This window comes from Vipera ursinii, assembly GCF_947247035.1.
Source record: "Vipera ursinii genome assembly, chromosome: 1".
Lineage (NCBI taxonomy): Eukaryota > Metazoa > Chordata > Lepidosauria > Squamata > Viperidae > Vipera > Vipera ursinii.
This window is the reverse complement of record NC_139512.1, coordinates 349,143,742-349,160,091: the sequence shown is the minus strand read 5'-3', so window position 1 is coordinate 349,160,091 and position 16,350 is coordinate 349,143,742. Positions and strand designations below refer to the sequence as shown.

The 16,350-nt window shown below is 43.7% G+C and overlaps 1 protein-coding gene across 1 annotated transcript in view; it reads right to left on the bottom strand.

Annotated features, from left to right (window-relative positions):
- NF1 (neurofibromin 1) overlaps window positions 1-16,350 on the bottom strand; it is a 232,623-nt gene that overhangs the window by 148,769 nt on the left and 67,504 nt on the right. The window contains exons 21-30 of the mRNA XM_083379640.1: window positions 14,327-14,767; window positions 12,859-12,998; window positions 10,322-10,444; window positions 9,439-9,522; window positions 8,266-8,382; window positions 5,847-6,028; window positions 5,548-5,759; window positions 4,514-4,675; window positions 3,802-3,905; window positions 1,347-1,482 (exon numbers count right to left, since the gene is read on the bottom strand). Coding sequence (XP_083235766.1) covers window positions 1,347-1,482; window positions 3,802-3,905; window positions 4,514-4,675; window positions 5,548-5,759; window positions 5,847-6,028; window positions 8,266-8,382; window positions 9,439-9,522; window positions 10,322-10,444; window positions 12,859-12,998; window positions 14,327-14,767 — 1,701 coding nt within the window. The remainder of the gene's footprint in view (window positions 1-1,346; window positions 1,483-3,801; window positions 3,906-4,513; window positions 4,676-5,547; window positions 5,760-5,846; window positions 6,029-8,265; window positions 8,383-9,438; window positions 9,523-10,321; window positions 10,445-12,858; window positions 12,999-14,326; window positions 14,768-16,350) is intronic.

The window sequence follows — 16,350 nt, the reverse complement described above, 5'->3', positions numbered from 1 at the left end:
ACCACCCAGCAGAGGGGGAGGAATAAAAATCAAACACCCACCCCACCCCACCCCCACTGCCAATCCTCAACGGAAATGCTCACAACAATGAAAACCTCAGACAGGAGGAAGAGCGCCGCCAGGCAGGCAGGCAGATGTCTTGCTCGGCTGTGGCTTGGGGGGCACTTTTTTCAGTGCCACTGTAACTTCAAACAGTCACTAAGCGAACTGTTGTAAGTTGAGGACTACCTGTACTTCATCACTTTTTTCCTTTTTTTTTTTCTAGTCATCAGGTTTTTGTCACCTTGCTAAGCGACTGGTGGTACTCGGATGTTGCCATATCCTAAAAGTGGTACAATGGGTGAAAAGGTTGAAAAGCCCTGCTCTACACAAGTTCTTCTTGCTTTCTAAGCATCCTGGAAAATCAGCACAGCTTAGGAAAAGTCTCATCCCTCCGTCTTCCAAAGGTCAGAGTCGGAAGGTCTGTCCTTATTTCAGAAACATTTAAGAAGTGGGCAACTTCTTAAACTTCTTTCCGAATACACCCCAAATCAGAGCACCGTGAAGGGGAATCTTTTGCTTCTTGAGGTTTGGAAAGAGTGGGAATTACACCAGAAAACAAAATGGGCTCCATTCTCAGATTAGGTTCCAACGTCTCTCCGCAGGAAGCCATAAATTTGACTCATTAGGTCTCAAAACATGACAGTAGGTAAGAAGAGGGAACACAACCGACATCACTAACATTCTAGCATAGATCAAACAAGGGGTAGCTGATCTGTGGCGTTCCAGGGCTCAATTACAATTTGCACTGATGCTTTGGGCAATATTGTGGGGATTTACATTGGCTGATATCTGGGGGTGTTCAGGGATAAGTGGACAGTCGCAGGTGACGTTATGCCTGGATTTTTTAATTATTATTATTATTTTAAAAGCAAAGCAAAAGAACGATGAGCAATGAACAGGCTTTTCCTTGAGCCAGCTGCCTGTTCTCCAGGCAGTCCTGGATAGGCGAATCTGCATGTCCCAGGATAATGTTGCAGGATCCGGTCACTGGGTGAGTCACTGGACCAGAGGTTTCGTCTTCCGAGCTTTCGGACACAAGCTGGAGCCCACCCTCAGGGAACTTCACCACACAGAAAACAGCCCAGAGCACACAAAGAGAGGTTCCTTAAGGATGGGCTCCAGTGTGTGTCCGAAAGCTCGGAAGACAAAACCTCTGATCCCGGTGACCGACTCAGATTGGATCTTGCCCACTTGGATAGGCTTCCTAAATTTCACTGTCTCCTGTTTATTGTAAAGGTAATTGTACGGTGCCTTAGTCTTTCCCCACTTTTCAACGCAGTAACACTGGCAGGCTGTTTTCATACCTGATAGAGACAGTGGCAAACGCTCCGAAGCTGTGGTGGGAACTCGGTGGAAGAGTTGATGATGGCATGGAAGAACTTCTCGGTCATCTGAAGAAGGCTCCGCTGGTTACTATCGAGGCTTTCACTGGATTCCAACCTGTAAGACAGGCCTGTGAAAGCTTTCCCAAACTCCCCAGCTTCAGTTTTAAAAAAAATGGGTCGGGTGTGTGGCTTCTTTTGCAGGATCCACACTGCAGCTATGTATGTATGGTTCTCTCCTGCTTAGCGTTACCAACCAAGAAGGAAGGCAGCCTTTCCCAACTTGGAAATTTCCAAGTGAATTAGGGTAGAAATTAACAGAATTACCAGGCTGCTGAATTCCAACACATTGGACAGTAACTGTCTACATCAAGAGATGGTGAACGTTTTGAGCTTGGCATGTCAAACATTCAGAAAATGCTTACTTAAGACTCTGCTGGTGTCACACACACAGAGACCCAACACACAAACACACACCCAGACAAACAAGGCCTCTCACGCAAGTCAGCTCTGCTCTCAGACCGCCTCTGAACTCTCCGAAAATCATGCAAAAATGCTCACATGACTTTTGGAGGCTCCAGAGTGACCCACGGACACTCACGCCTAAGTCACCTCCCGTCTTGACTATTGCAACACGCTCTACATGGGGCTGCCCCTGAAAAGCATCTGGAATCTCCAGTTGGTACAAAATGTAACAAGCAGCCCGCATGGTTTTGTGGAGACCTTGGTATGTGAACATGTGACACCGATCCTGAGGGAGCTGTATTGGTTGCCGATTTGCTTTCGGGTGCGATTCAAGGTGCTGGTTGTTACCTTTAAAGCCCTTCACGGCTTGGGACCAGGTTATCTGAGGGACCCTTTCTTGCCGGTCACATCTACCTGACCCACTAGAGCAGGGAGGCAAGGAATGTCATGGGTCTGGTTCCCTAAGGAAATGCATCTGGCGGGACCCAAAAGAAGGGCCTTCTCTGTGGTGGCTCCCTCTCTCTGGAACATCATTCCCCCAGAGATTAGCCTGGTTCTGCCAGTGGGCCTGGGGAACCCAGAGCGGGATAGAGCCCAACAAATGGCTAGTTTAATGTGTGTTGCCGCTGGGATAGGGGTGGGGTTATTATATTATTTTATTTTTCCTCTTGTTATTTTATTTTTATAGGGTGTTTTTTATTGATGGAAGCCACCTTGAGTCACCATGTGCAAGTAGGCAGCAACACACATTTTCTAAATAAAATAAATAAATAAGGACCTCTTGCAGGATTTCCAGCGGGTCCAGAGGCCACAAGGCTACATTCAAGATTCCAACTGTATCATTGATTATCAGATGACTGAGATTTCACCATTAGCTATTTGTAATCATCCACGCCTACCTGTAACTATTTTCCCAGCGAGTGAAAAAAGTTGGCTTTTGAACTTTATTGCTATCTGCCTATGTCCAGGAGGGGGGAAAAAGCACTTAATTGCAAATATTAAAATTTACTCCTGATTATATTGTATATTTGTAATTATATGCCTGCATTTTTATTATTTACTGATCAAATTTGGGTACTGCCCCTCTCACTCTCAGCTATAAAACTGCTCTGAGAACCAGTCTTGGCTGAAAAACAGAATATGCATCTAATAGGAAAAAAAAATACATGAGTCCTTAGCAAGAGTAATTTCACTTCAGTATCTCATAGCCTGCAACACTCCAAAATGAACATATCTAAACTAGGTAGCAAAAAATTCAACCATGACAGTAAAGGGATTGGTGTATTACCCACTATTCCAAGAAAGAGGCTGCTTTTCTCCAACTGTTTCTACCCATCCCATCACATAAAAGAAAGGCATGCTCCAGGTATTGATTAGAGAATGTAATCTAAATCAGCCTTTGTCAAACTTGGCACCTTTAAGATGTGTGGACTTCAGCTCCCAGAATTCCGCAACCAGCGTTCTGAAAGCAGAAGTCCCCACACATCTCAAAGTTGCCAAGGTCGAAAAACACTGATCCAGACCACTGTTTCTCAATCTTAATGACTTTAAGATGTATGGACTTCCAACTCCCAGAACACCCTGGCCGGACATGCCGGCTCAGATATTCTGGGAGTTGAAGTCCATACATCTTAAGGTTATTAAGCTTGAGAAACGTTACGATAAGAGTGTTCTTCTGCTACCTCCTTATTTTTCCCCACAATAATCCTATAAGACAATCCTGTTGGCCTTTTAGAAAATCCTTAAGACCTGGTTGTTTTGCTGGGCAGAAAAGTGTTAGAAAAAGTGATCTTGCAAAGCAGCTCACATCTTGCCTCTTTTCAATAAAGATCCAGAGATAAGACCCTTATGATGCAAATTTCAAAACCAGGAAGAAAAGCAAAAAAAAGGAGGAAAAATAAGAAGAAAGAGTAGAAACCTCTCCCTCATTCTCCCTTTGCGTGCCCTCCCCATTACTATTCCAAAATCAAACCTTGTAGGGTCCACTTCGAAGCTCACAGGCTGCCATTCTGGGGATGTAATTATAGTTCTTAATAAAGGCTCCAAAAGCTTCTGTAGATAGGTTGCACCGTACACCTGCATGAGACAGTTTACCCCCCTGTTCAAATTGGTTTCATCCAAGAAAAAAAAAAGTGTATGCTTGTTCCCACTTTTAGCTTCTTACTGTCTGACCATTTTGTTTCTTTTCATGCTTTTATACATATTTGCTTGGAGTTAGCATGCTTGGTCACCCGCCTGAACCAATCTCTCTTTTGGGAGTCTTTTCCCTGTGCAAGTTTTCAACAATGTAGTTTTCCTACTGGCACATAAGGAAAAGAGGCTGATTGGGAGATCCAGCAAGCAGAGTTGAGAACAAAGAGGAAGGGGATACCCTGAAACACAAGATCCATGTAAAACTGCTGCAGCAAAAATTATTGACAGCTGTCATTTAGACATTAAAAAAATAACGTGTTGTGCTAAAATGGATTTTTAAAAAGTCTGCCTGCATCCTTAATAACTGCTGTGCTGGGAATTCTGTGTATTAGTGTAAAATCAGCATACAGAATCATTTTTACTGTGATTTTGATACAACTTCAAACCTGCATTTTAACAGGGAATGCCATTTTTTTCAAGTTCATCTGGTTTGCTTTGCCTTTTGCCCCACATCTCTCTGCACATCAACCAGATCTGAATAGCAAACGTACCTTAAAGCAGAAAGTCATTATTTTGCTAGCCAGACTATTTCCCCTGAAAAGAGTTTGCATGGAGTCAGCCAGCTCCACTTCTTTAGAAAACATGTTCCAGAGCAGCTGGTAAAGCAAGTGCCTGGAGTCAAAAAGGGTGACGAGGACACGAGCTAGTTCATCCTTCAAAAAAGAGAAGACAAACAGAAAGAGATTAAATTACATTTTGTTCTTGATTTGTTGAATAAGCCACTGTTGGTTGGGTTTGTGCAGCATTCAAAACTACAAGCCAACAGAGTTAACAAGATTGGACTTACACTTAGAATACAGGTAGTCCTTGTTTGATGACCATTCGCTTAGCAACATTCAAGGTTCCGACAGCCCTGTTTTCAAAGTTCTGATGGCCAGACACACACACACACACACACACACACACACACACACACACACACACACCCTGCAGTCATGTAATCCCATTTTGAGTGCTTGGTAACCAACTTGCATTTATGGCCATTTGCAGTATTCCGCAATCACATGACCAGCATTTTCAGTGTTTTTTGCAAGTTTACAGCATTTCCTGTAAACTTAAGGCGTTTGCTTAACAACCATGGAGTTCACTTAATAACTGCCGCAAAAAATATATATATCATAAAATTGGATGCAGTTAATGCAGCGACTTAATTAACAAATCCCGCAAGTTAACCACCATAATTCTGGGGTCAATTACAGTTGCAAGTCAAGGACTATCTATAACGAAAACAGGTAGCTTTGATCACATGCTCATTTCAGAATGAGTTCAACTATATCCGCTCAGGTCAAGTTTTTTTTAAAAAAATCTGTCTCTTAAAATATGAACTTGTAGATATTCCTTTTGTTAACTTATTATGAAACAAAAAGCCTCTGTTGCTGGTGTGTAGACCTCTTTAAAAAATCAGACAATAGGTTGTGATCTCCCTCTTGTCTGTCCTCATTGTGCATAACCCAATTGTAACTCGCACTCAACATTCACCAATTCAAAGGCATAAAGGAGCAACCAACAGTGTGAGTCATCTTACCCACTGGGAACAAGGCACCACATTTGCCAAGGCCATAGCAATGGGCAATTCTCCCTGGTCACCCATCATGGTGACCAACTCCACCAATCTTTCAAACCGATCTGCCAGCACAGTTTCCGCCAGGGTGTCAAACTCAGTGCCCTGTTGCAGAATTTTGGTGAGGACCTCCATAAAGGTAGCTCTTGTCTGGAGGTCTTTGTGATATCCTAAACCTACCAACAACGAAAGATAAAAGAGTTTAGGTATGGTTTTGCTTTTCCCAAAGTCCACCATATAAAGGAGAAGCTCGTCCATTTTACCTATGGAGTGCATAAGGCCGCTATCCACGTTGGCATTGAGCAAGTTTGACATAGCCAGGACGGTGCAGTGCCGCAAGGAAGCCAGTCTTCGAGACATCCCGCGTTTCCGGCCGCCTGTTTGTGCACTCTCATCTTCCACTTCACTGCAGTCATTAAGGAGGTTCATAAACAGGGTGAAGTACCTAAATGTGTATATGTATATATAAAAAGGTTTGCTTATCTCCAGGAAGATCTTCTTATTCTCAATAAAAGTGGTCTCTTTCACCCAATCTCAAACATTTTATCTGTAAAACAGATGCCTTTCTGCATGACATATTCAGTGTTCGGACATTTCTCCCCAAGTTCATCTGCAGGACATCTGTTGTTACAGTGGACATATAAAGGCTAGTTTTTTATTGTTATTTTTCTTCTTCAGTTCTTTCTGGATGAGAAGAGAAATGTTTTCAAAGAAAACACCAAGAAAGTCTAGGTGCCTTTTGAAAAAAGAATCTTTGGGACAACCATGATCTCATTTGAGAATCTCCATAGACATTTCAGTTTGTTTTTCAATTGAATTGCGAAGCTTTATATATCAAGGGTGGAAAAAATTCTGAATTTATTTATCTTGGTCTAATTTTTTTACATATCAAAAAAAATGGGGTGTGTAGACCATATACCCACTGTATAAGTTTATTTTATTTTTATTTATTTATTTATTTTAATTCCATTTATATCCCCTTCTCCGAAGACTCAGGGCGGCTTACAAGCTTAGCAGTAGCCTTCATTCTATGTATATGCCTGCTTATTAGGGCTTTCACACACACCCCAAGCAGCATTATTACAAAGTCAGCTTAATTGCCCCCAACAATCTGGGTCCTCATTTTACCTACCTCGGAAGGATGGAAGGCTGAGTCAACCTTGAGCCTGGTGGGATGCGAACCTGCACTAATTGCAGGCAGCTGGTGTTACTTAAGGAGGCATTAGCCCACTGCTCCACCAAGGCTTTATGGCATTAAGAAGACCCAATCCATTAATCCTTGGCTTCAAATATTCTTTAAGTAAATTTATAGATAGTTGTTGTTTTACAACTGTTCATTTATCAACCGCTTGAAAGTATAATGGTGCTGAAAAAAATGACTTATGACTATCCAACTATTAATGTTGCAGCATTCCAGCACCATGTTCCAAATTCGAGCGCTTGGCAACCGGCGTGTATTTTATGACTGCTGCTGCATCCTAAGGTCACATAATCATCCTTCCCAAGGAGCTTTTCCAACAAAGTCAGTGGGGAAAGCTGGATTTGCTTAATGTTACTGGCAAAAAAGTTCAGAAAATAGGGTGCGATTTAAGAACCATATCATTTAGATTCCCAATTGTGGTCATGTCGAGAACTACCTTTACTGATTCCCCCCCCCCCTGTGTTTTCACTTTTCTTATTTTATTTATTTATTTATTTAGATTTATTTACCACCCTTTCCCAAAGGACTCAGGGCGGTTTACAGGGTATTTAAAAGAAAATCCATACAAAAGTTAAAACAATTAAAAAAGATTAAATGAAACCCTGAGAGAAAATAAAAACCCCAGTTAAAATCAAAAATTAAAAATTCTTAGCCTGGGCCAGAGAGCTCAAAGAGCCGGGTCTTCAGGTCCCGGCGGCATGAACAGAGGTCGGGGGAAGTCCTAAGCTCCGCGGGCAGCTGGTTCCAAAGGGCAGGTGCGCCCACTGAGAAGGCCCTACCCCTGGGTGTTACCCGCCGGCAATCTTTAACCGGCGGCACCCTGAGGAGACCCTCCCTGTGGGAGCGCACTGGACGAAGGGAACTTGATGCTGGCAGCAGGTGTTCCCTCAGATATCCCGGACCCTCGCCATTTAGGGTGCTTACTACGTGCTTCATCGTTTTTTTCATATTACATGGCTGATGAGAAAAATTAACAGGACTAATTCAAAGATTCCAGCCTCTTGCCAGGAACCCAAGCTAGGATGGGACAGGAATCAAATTAAAGCATTCCTGACAGTCTGCTTTCCAATCACTGTTTGAATATGTTCATTTGTTTCACTGTGAAGCTGATCTGAATATTAGAAAGATTTGCCTGAGCTAATGCATGATTCTCTTCCTGTCTTCTATTCAGGCTGGAACAGCAATGATTTTTCAAACTGACATTCAGCAAATTAAATTATGTGCTGCTACATCAATTCAAGCATACATCAAATTTTAAAAAGTGTGTGATTTAAGGCACAAGAAATAGAGACCACTTTAGACAGCTCTTCCATCTCTCCCCTTCAATGACGGAAGGATGAGCAACGGCATTATTTAACTTCAAGGTTTCCTGACACAGATTAAACTTTATAGAAGTAAATATGCCTAGGCAATACTTATTGCCCAAGCAGAACAGAAGTCCAGCCATTTCAATCTATCAAGTGCTAAAAACAGGCCGTTACTTGAGGAATAGCTGGGATTTAGCTTCCATCAATTCAACTCCATCTCCTTCTTCTGGTTGAAGTGGCAGCCCAGCCAGAAGAGCGACAACGGCTTCCATGCTTGCCTGGTCCAAGTCTCTGAACAGGAAAACAATGGATGAAATGAATCAATCAAAAGTGCACTTTTCACATAATTTTCACATGGGCAACAATGAAGTCCAAAGCAACCAGCAGTCTTAACACTGAGCATCTTGAGCTGAGAGGTAGGGTCTGGTTAAAGGCAAGACAAGAAGCAACGGGTGGAAACTAATCAAGGAGAGAAGCAACCTAGAACTAAGGAGAAATTTTCTGACAGTTAGAACAATTAACCAGTGGAACAACCTGCCTCCAGAAGCTGTGAATGCTCAAACACTGGAGACTTTTAAGAAGAGACTGGGCAGCCATTTGTCTGAAATGGTATAGGGCTTCCTGTCTGAGCAGGGGATCAGACTAGATGACCTCCAAGGTCCCTTCCAGCATCAGCGTCGTCGTCGTCATTGTCGTTGTGTCACCTATAGACCTTTCATAGCTAAGGGTGGATGTGAAGTCTCTGCTTTTCTAAACCAACACCTTCACCACTACCCAGTTTTTGGTCTTGAGAGGAAGGAACTGACCCTAAGTCACCAAGCTGGATTCCATGCCTAAGAGAGGACGAGAGCCTGGGTCTTCCCAGGTCCAACACCTGAACCGCTACACAGCTTCTTGAGAGAGAAGAAATGGCCTGAAGCACCCCCTCTCCCCCCAGGAAGATCTTGTAGATGAGGAGGACTAGAACCAGGATCTCCCCAACTGTACTCCAACACTTTTAGCATTATATCAGATGGTCTCTTGGTCTGAGAATGACTGGACCAAAATGATCCATCGAACCTCTGTAGCTCAAGATGGACTAGAACCAGTCTTCCACTTCTAGTCCAAATAAACCAGACTGCCTCTCATAAACATAGATACAATGAACTCAATGTGCACTTGCTATGCTTTCTGTTCTATTCTGTCTATCAAGCATTCATTCATTCATTCATTCATTCATTCATTTGAAGCATTCTACCTCAAGCCACTGAATTCCATCTGTTATTAATCAACCACCCTATAAATTATTTTTAACAACTTGGTGCATAGTTAGTGTAGGTGGCACAGCTAACGGAGCACTCTGTTTACCTTGTCAGACATTTCACATCCTCATCTGTGGCCTGGTTGGATGTTCCCATAACCCAGTCGGTCAAGTATTCCACCATCTTGTTCCTAGAGTTCAGAATTACAGAACAAAATGTATGGAAAATAACATGGACAAAATCCAAATTAAAGAAACTATGTGGAACATTTTCCAAATGCTAGATAAAATGCTATCTTGGAAATCTTACACTGGTTCCCTCCCTTCCCACAAAAATCAACCCAAGTACATTATTTTCTCTTATAGCAACCATGCCTATTTTCTGCCACTAGCTAAATAAGGTATTGGTAGCTATATCATATCATATCATAAAACAGCAAGGCGGCATTACCTAACCAACTTTGGCTAATAGGAAAAAGCTGAGAAGGCTTGCAACTGGCTAGTAGATAGATGTTAGTCAGTAGAAAATTTTGTAGATATAGGTATGATAAAACTGAAATAAAACAGTCTATGAAATTATTAGAAGGTGAATTTAATCTGAAGACGACTTTATTTTTATTAATTAAAACAGGGATCGTCAACCTTGGCAACTTTAAGACTTGTGGACTTCAACTCCCAGAATTCTGGGAGTTGAAGTCCACAAGTCTTAAAGTGGCCAAGTTTGAGGACCCCTGAATTAAAAGATGTTCTCTAACAGTGTTATTTCTGGGACTTATGCTCCTCTTTCTCCTAAATTCCAAGAATGCTATTGTTTTCACTTTCTTCTCTCTCTCCTAAGTTTATTTAATATCTGCCCACTAAATTTGTTTGCATGCCCTCGCCATCACTAGTCCAAAATCAAACCTTGCAGGGTCCACTTCGATGACCGCCATTCTGGAGACGTAACTACAGTTCTTAATAAAGGTTCCAAAAATTTCAATCAAATCTCACCTGAATTTCATTTCTTGACAGAAGGACAGATCATCTCGCCTCTCCATCATTACCTTCACAAGTTGGCAGAGTTTGGTTTTGATCTGAATTGCATGCACCGGATTCCCAAGGACACGCACGTACCTGTGATAATTGAGATAAGACCTCTTATATTAATGAAGCTTGTGAAAACTGCCAGCATCCTCTGAGCATCTTCTCCAAAGCCATCACAGGCCAAGAATGAAAAGACTGGATTTTTCCTAATAAATCAGCATTCCCATGCTGGTACCTAGGTTGGACTACAATTCCACAACAGAGATTGAGGGAAACATATGTAGTCTGTTGGTTATAAGTTGCCTATCCTTTCTCTCAGATTGATTGGCTATCCTTTTTCTATGGTCTCCTGAATCTGAATCACAGGCTGAAGGATATGATCCAATGAGCTCTGAGTCTTACCAGTTTCTCCAAAAGTATTACTTATCCTGAAAATAAGCCCTAGCTTGATTTTTACATGTGCGCCTAATATAAGCCGTACCCCAAAAATAAGCCCTAGTTAAGACCCCGCCCACTCCATCCCGTCGTTCAAGGCCGCAACAGGGCAGGAGGTCGTGTGGCACCGCCACGAGGTCAGGGGAGGCAGATGGCACAGGATGGAGCTGCCCCATGCGCCCTCTGCACCCGCATATCTCAGGGCCCCTGCAGCTAGGTCACTCCCCACTCGACGACCTGCCCCTGCCCGTTCAATGACCTGGCTGCCCGCCTGCCTCTTCCTTTTCACCTGCCTCCTAAGCCGGACTGCCATGCAATGGAGGATGGGCGGGGAAGGCTCGATCCCCTCACCAGGTCCCCCTCCACATTTTGGGGCCAGGGGGGAGTGATGGCAAAAAGCTTGCACTGCCTCTGCGCATTAGCCACATTCATTTCTTTGGTCCCCACTGTACCCCGCCCCACTCTGCAGATCACCTGCCTGCTGGCAGCCATCACCTCCTCCTCCGCCACCTGCCGCTTAAGTCCTGCACCGCCGCCTCGCACTGCCTGCTCCCCATTCACCGTTTCGATGGCAGCAGCTCTGGAGGCCTGCAGCGCTTCCTCGTCCCTGGGCTGGAAGTTTCAGCCTCCTGTCCCCCTTCGCGGCTCTGCCCACACAGCCACCAAAATGACAGGCGGAAGAGGAGGAGGAGGCGGCAACAATCACGAGATGCGCTGCGCGGCCGGGGGCAAGCCAAGAGACAATTGGGATCGCCTGCCTCCACCCCGTGCTTCTGCCTCCGCCCGCCCACTCTGTCCAACCATCCCAGCTTGCACGTGTTCCCCTTATGCCTCTTTTGGAGGCAAAAACCATATCAGACTGGGCCTTATTTGGGGGGGAACACGGTCAGAGCTGGTAAAAGGTCAACATCCAGAAACAGACCAAGGAGATGATGACTAAGGGAACATAAGCTCAGATTCTGGGATGCTAGTTCCAGGATTAGTAGCAACACTGGAGGTTTCTAAGAAGAGACCGGACAACTGTTTGTCTGAACAGGTATAGGGTTTCCTGCCTGAGCAGGGGGTTGGACTAGAAGACCTCCAAGGTCCCTTCCAGCTCTTGTTATCCTGTTATACCATTAAGCAAAGAGCGAAATATCTTTTATTCAGGAAGCAATGAAAATGCCTCTCACAGTCAGGCCCACAGCTGGGCCTTCTGAGGAGCAGCTCCCAGGACATGACTCTCTGTTGGACCTGTGTTCTGAGGCAGCAGTCCCCAACCTTTCCAGCTCCATGGACCGGCAGCAGCGGTGGCGGCAGGTGGAAGGGATGGTTTTGCGCGTGCAACCTAATTCTGCATGTGCACAAATGGAGTTTCACATGCTCGGCTGCCGCTTGCACAACCCGGATCCTAACAGGTCACGGACCGGGGAAGAGTCCATGGACTGGGGGTCGGGAACCAGTTGGTGGAATTCCCTGGTTTGAATCCTACACTGATAAAAGACTAGTCTCGTTTCTCTACTGCTGCCTCATCCAGGGCCATGATGGTGTAGTGGCTACTTCTGCTGACTCCTGGCTGCCAGCAATTTTGGCACTTTGATTCTCAAGCTTGACTCAGCCTTCCATCCTTCCGAGGTCAGTAAAATGAGGACCCAGATTGTTGGGGGCAAGAGGCTGACTTTGTAAACTGCTTAGAGAAGGCTGCAAAGCCCTGTGAAGCAGTATATAAATCCAAGTGTTATTGCTATCCCTCTTCTAGGGCTCTGCCACATGTCTCTTTTGGCTATGACTCTGAGTGGACTTTGTGGACTTCAGGCTCTGAATGCAGAACTCTTAAGCATCAATCTCCACTGGCACTGCCAGCATTGCACTACCAGGAATGACCTTGCCTTCCCGGTGTTTTCCCTGAAACCTGGCTGTCACTGCTCAGCCAAGTGCTCTACTTGCCCTTTCGTTACCTAAATTACTGTCCCATCATTCAACCACATTCAGCTTGCTTCTGTGCGATTGTTGGGTCTAGAACCGGTCACCCTTGCTTTGCTACAAGCACACAGGCCATGGGGGAGAGACAGAGGAATGAGCTGACTTGCCTAACTAGATTCAGCATCATGCTCTCAATCCTGGCTTGTCCAAGGTGTTCCGAGCTGCCTTCGGTGTGGTTATCAAGCAGGTTCTTCATGATCGCGATGGTCTGCTCCACAAACTGGGTATTGGTATCATTTAACAAGACCTGCGCAGGAGCAAAACATGCTCTTGGTTATAAATAATAAAAATATCCACCATGTTTCCTTTGAAATTCTTCTAATTTTCTGCTTTGTGTGTCAGCAATTTTTTCAGACCCTGGAGAAGTTTCTGATAGCCCACATGTGTTATCAAGCCCCATCTGAGAACACAGATATTTTTCAAGATATTTTGGGCATCCCATGAAATCTCAGTGGTTAACATATACTAACTATAATGTACACTATAACTTCAGTTATAACTTTTTTTAAAAAAAATCTATTTCAAGGAGCAATTACATCATCTAACCATGGAAAAGACATCGTGTTACACTTCTTTGGACAGAAAAAAAGACGAAGTGATTGATGTCTATGGAAATTCTCAGTCATCCAGCTCATGGCTGGCCCAAAGGTGCTTTTCCAAAAGGCAACTGGATTATTTTTTTCCTTGAAGAAAACGGAAGAAGCTTCTTGGTTGAGAAGCAAAACAAAAAGCAACTTTGTGACAAAGTGATTGATAGCATCTTAGTGAATAAGGGCAAGACAAAAATAACTTTTATCTAGATATTGAGGATGAAAAACTAGCTAGTACTTCTGGAGAAGTTCTGCTGAGGACAAACTACTTCCCAAAATTAATTTCCAAACAGAAATCTCCAGAATTGGCCAACTAATCAACCAACCAATCAACAAATCAATCAGGGCATTTGTCAGTTTGTTTAACTCACTCTCTCCAAGGGAAAAAGATGGCTTATATGGACACCCAGCCAGTTATCAAATCTGACTCTGAATTATTTTGTTTGTGAACACCACCCTTATCCCATAATAGTTAATCTGATTTGTCTTCTAAATACAGGAGTGTGGTAGAAAGGAGGAATCCTGCTTATGGGTAGTCCTCAAGTTACAACCACAACTGAGCCCCAAATCCCATTGCTAAGCAAAGCAGTTGTTAATTGAATTTTGCCCCATTTTGCAACCTTTCTTGCCACGGCTACTAAGCGAATTACTGCAACTGCTAAGTGCATCATGCGGTCATTAAGCATAGTTGGCTTCCTCCATTTACTTTCCTTGTCAGAAGACGGCTGGGAAGATTACAAATGGCGATCACATAGCCCCAGCAGAGTGCAACCGTCATAAATACATGCCAGTTGCCAAGCATCCAAATTTTGATCACATGACCGTGGGGACGCCGCAATGGTCCTAAGCATGAAAACCGTTCGTAAATCGCTTTTTGCAGTGCTGTTGTAACTTTGAACATCGCTAAATGTATGATTGCTAAGTTGAGGGCTGTCTGTATGGTAAGCTGCTTTGCAAGACGGTTTAACTGAAACTGAGCTTTTACCTGCCCTTGCGAGTCGAAGAACTTGCTGATGATATTCTTTAATTTGTTGAAAAGCGTCGGGTAAAGGGCAGGGCTCAGCTCCAGGCCTACGAGGTCCTTAATGTTGGTCCGTATCTGCAGACCCACTTTCTCGTGGGTACAGACCATTAGGGACAACAAGCGATCCATGAACTTGCTCACAGGAGTCTCGGTGTTGCCGTCAGTCGACAGCATGGAGATCATGGAGCCTTTCCGCTCACTCACAGGGCCCATGGGGGGACTGTAGGATGGAAAGGGTGTGTTGCCGCGATGCTGCAAGCACACTCCGCCCAGGGCGCACAGAAAGCCGGTCATGTTGATCCACTCTTGCAAAGAGTCTGTGTCGGACAGGTCTATGGAGCCTCCACCGCTGACATGGGACATCCGCCTCTTGACTATTGTCTTGTGAAGGCTTTCAGCAACCTGCAGAGAGTGACATACAGCAAGGTGGGATGAGTTCAGCAACGAGAATTCTATAAAGCACAAAAACGGAAAGGCATGTGAATTCTCACAATGGAGAGAGAAAGTGGTGGAGTTGGTGGAGAGGGTGAAGCTAACGATTTTAACTAAAGAGAAGAACTTGGCCAGTTGTGTTTCCACTTTGGAAACCAATTCTGGATTTCATGGCCGAAACAGGGGGGAAAAATGGAATTTCGATACAGGTAGTCCTCAACTTACAACAGCTCGTTTAGTGACCTTTCACAGTTACAACGGCACTGAAAAAAAGTGACTTATGACCGCTTTTCACCATTATGACCTTTGCAGCTTCCCCAGGGTCACATGATCAAAATTCAGGCACTTGGCAACTGACTCATATTTATGACAATTGCAGTGTCCCGGGGTCATCTGATCATCTCTTGCGCCTTCTGACAACCAATGGAAAAGCCAGATTCACCTAACAACCCTGTCACTAACTTAACTCCAGTGATTCACTTAACAATTATGATGAGAAATGTCGTAAAATGGGGCAATATTCACATAGCTGTCTTGCTTAGCAACAATTGTGGGCTCAATTGTGGTCGTAAGTCAAGGACTACATGTATTAGGTTCCAGTGACTAGATTAATCTTGTTATAGAAATGGCTGTTATTTCTGGTACCCCTATTAGAAATGTAAAGCAAAAAGCTGAGACTGTCACTGTACATTGCATTCTACTGCACCCAAAAGGAAGACACTGTGTTTTTTTTTCCTTTTTTCCTTGTATTCCTCTCCCTTTCCCTTCTGATCTTTATTTTCATTTGTATTTTATATTACAATAAACTCTAACAGACATCTCAAAAAAAAAGAAAGGTGAGATGCGAATGGCACACTGCTGAATTTGTGTGTATTAATGACAGGGGTAGGCAACCTTGGCTCTTTTATGACTCGTGGACTTCAACTCCCAGAATTCCTGAGTCAGCATGGCTCAGCATGGAAATCTTTCTCTTTCTCCTCAGCATGGCTGGCTCAGGAATTCTGGAAGTTGAAGTCCACAAGTCATAAAAGAGCCCAGGTTGCCTACCCCTGGGATAGGGATTATTCATTCCAGAAAGGAAACTAGTCCCTCACAAGGACATAATTCTCTTTCTAGACAACCTTAATCCATCAGGAATTAGGCTTTTCAGAAAAGAATTGCGGCTCAAACAAAGTATAGCTTAAATCTGGTCCCATATCCAACCTAAACTGGCTCTTCATAATGCTTTGCTATTATTATTACTTGCTATGAGAGGATTCATGAGATTCCCTTTTAAAAAGCCTTTCTAGTTTCATTCTCATTCTTTTAGGTGCTTGTTTATATTATTAGCTTCATTAGATTTGATATTCTGTGATGTTTTTTAAACAACTCGAAGGTCCTTTGGGAATGCTCCTGAAAAGCAGAACTGAAATGTTTAAAAGAAAGCAAATTAATATTCTGGTAAATTCACAACAATCCAAATACGTTTTGTGTTTTGTTCTACTCTGAATTGGCACGCAACCTGAACCTATCACAGTGGATTAAATTTCATACCCAGTGGCTCAGCATGTGTA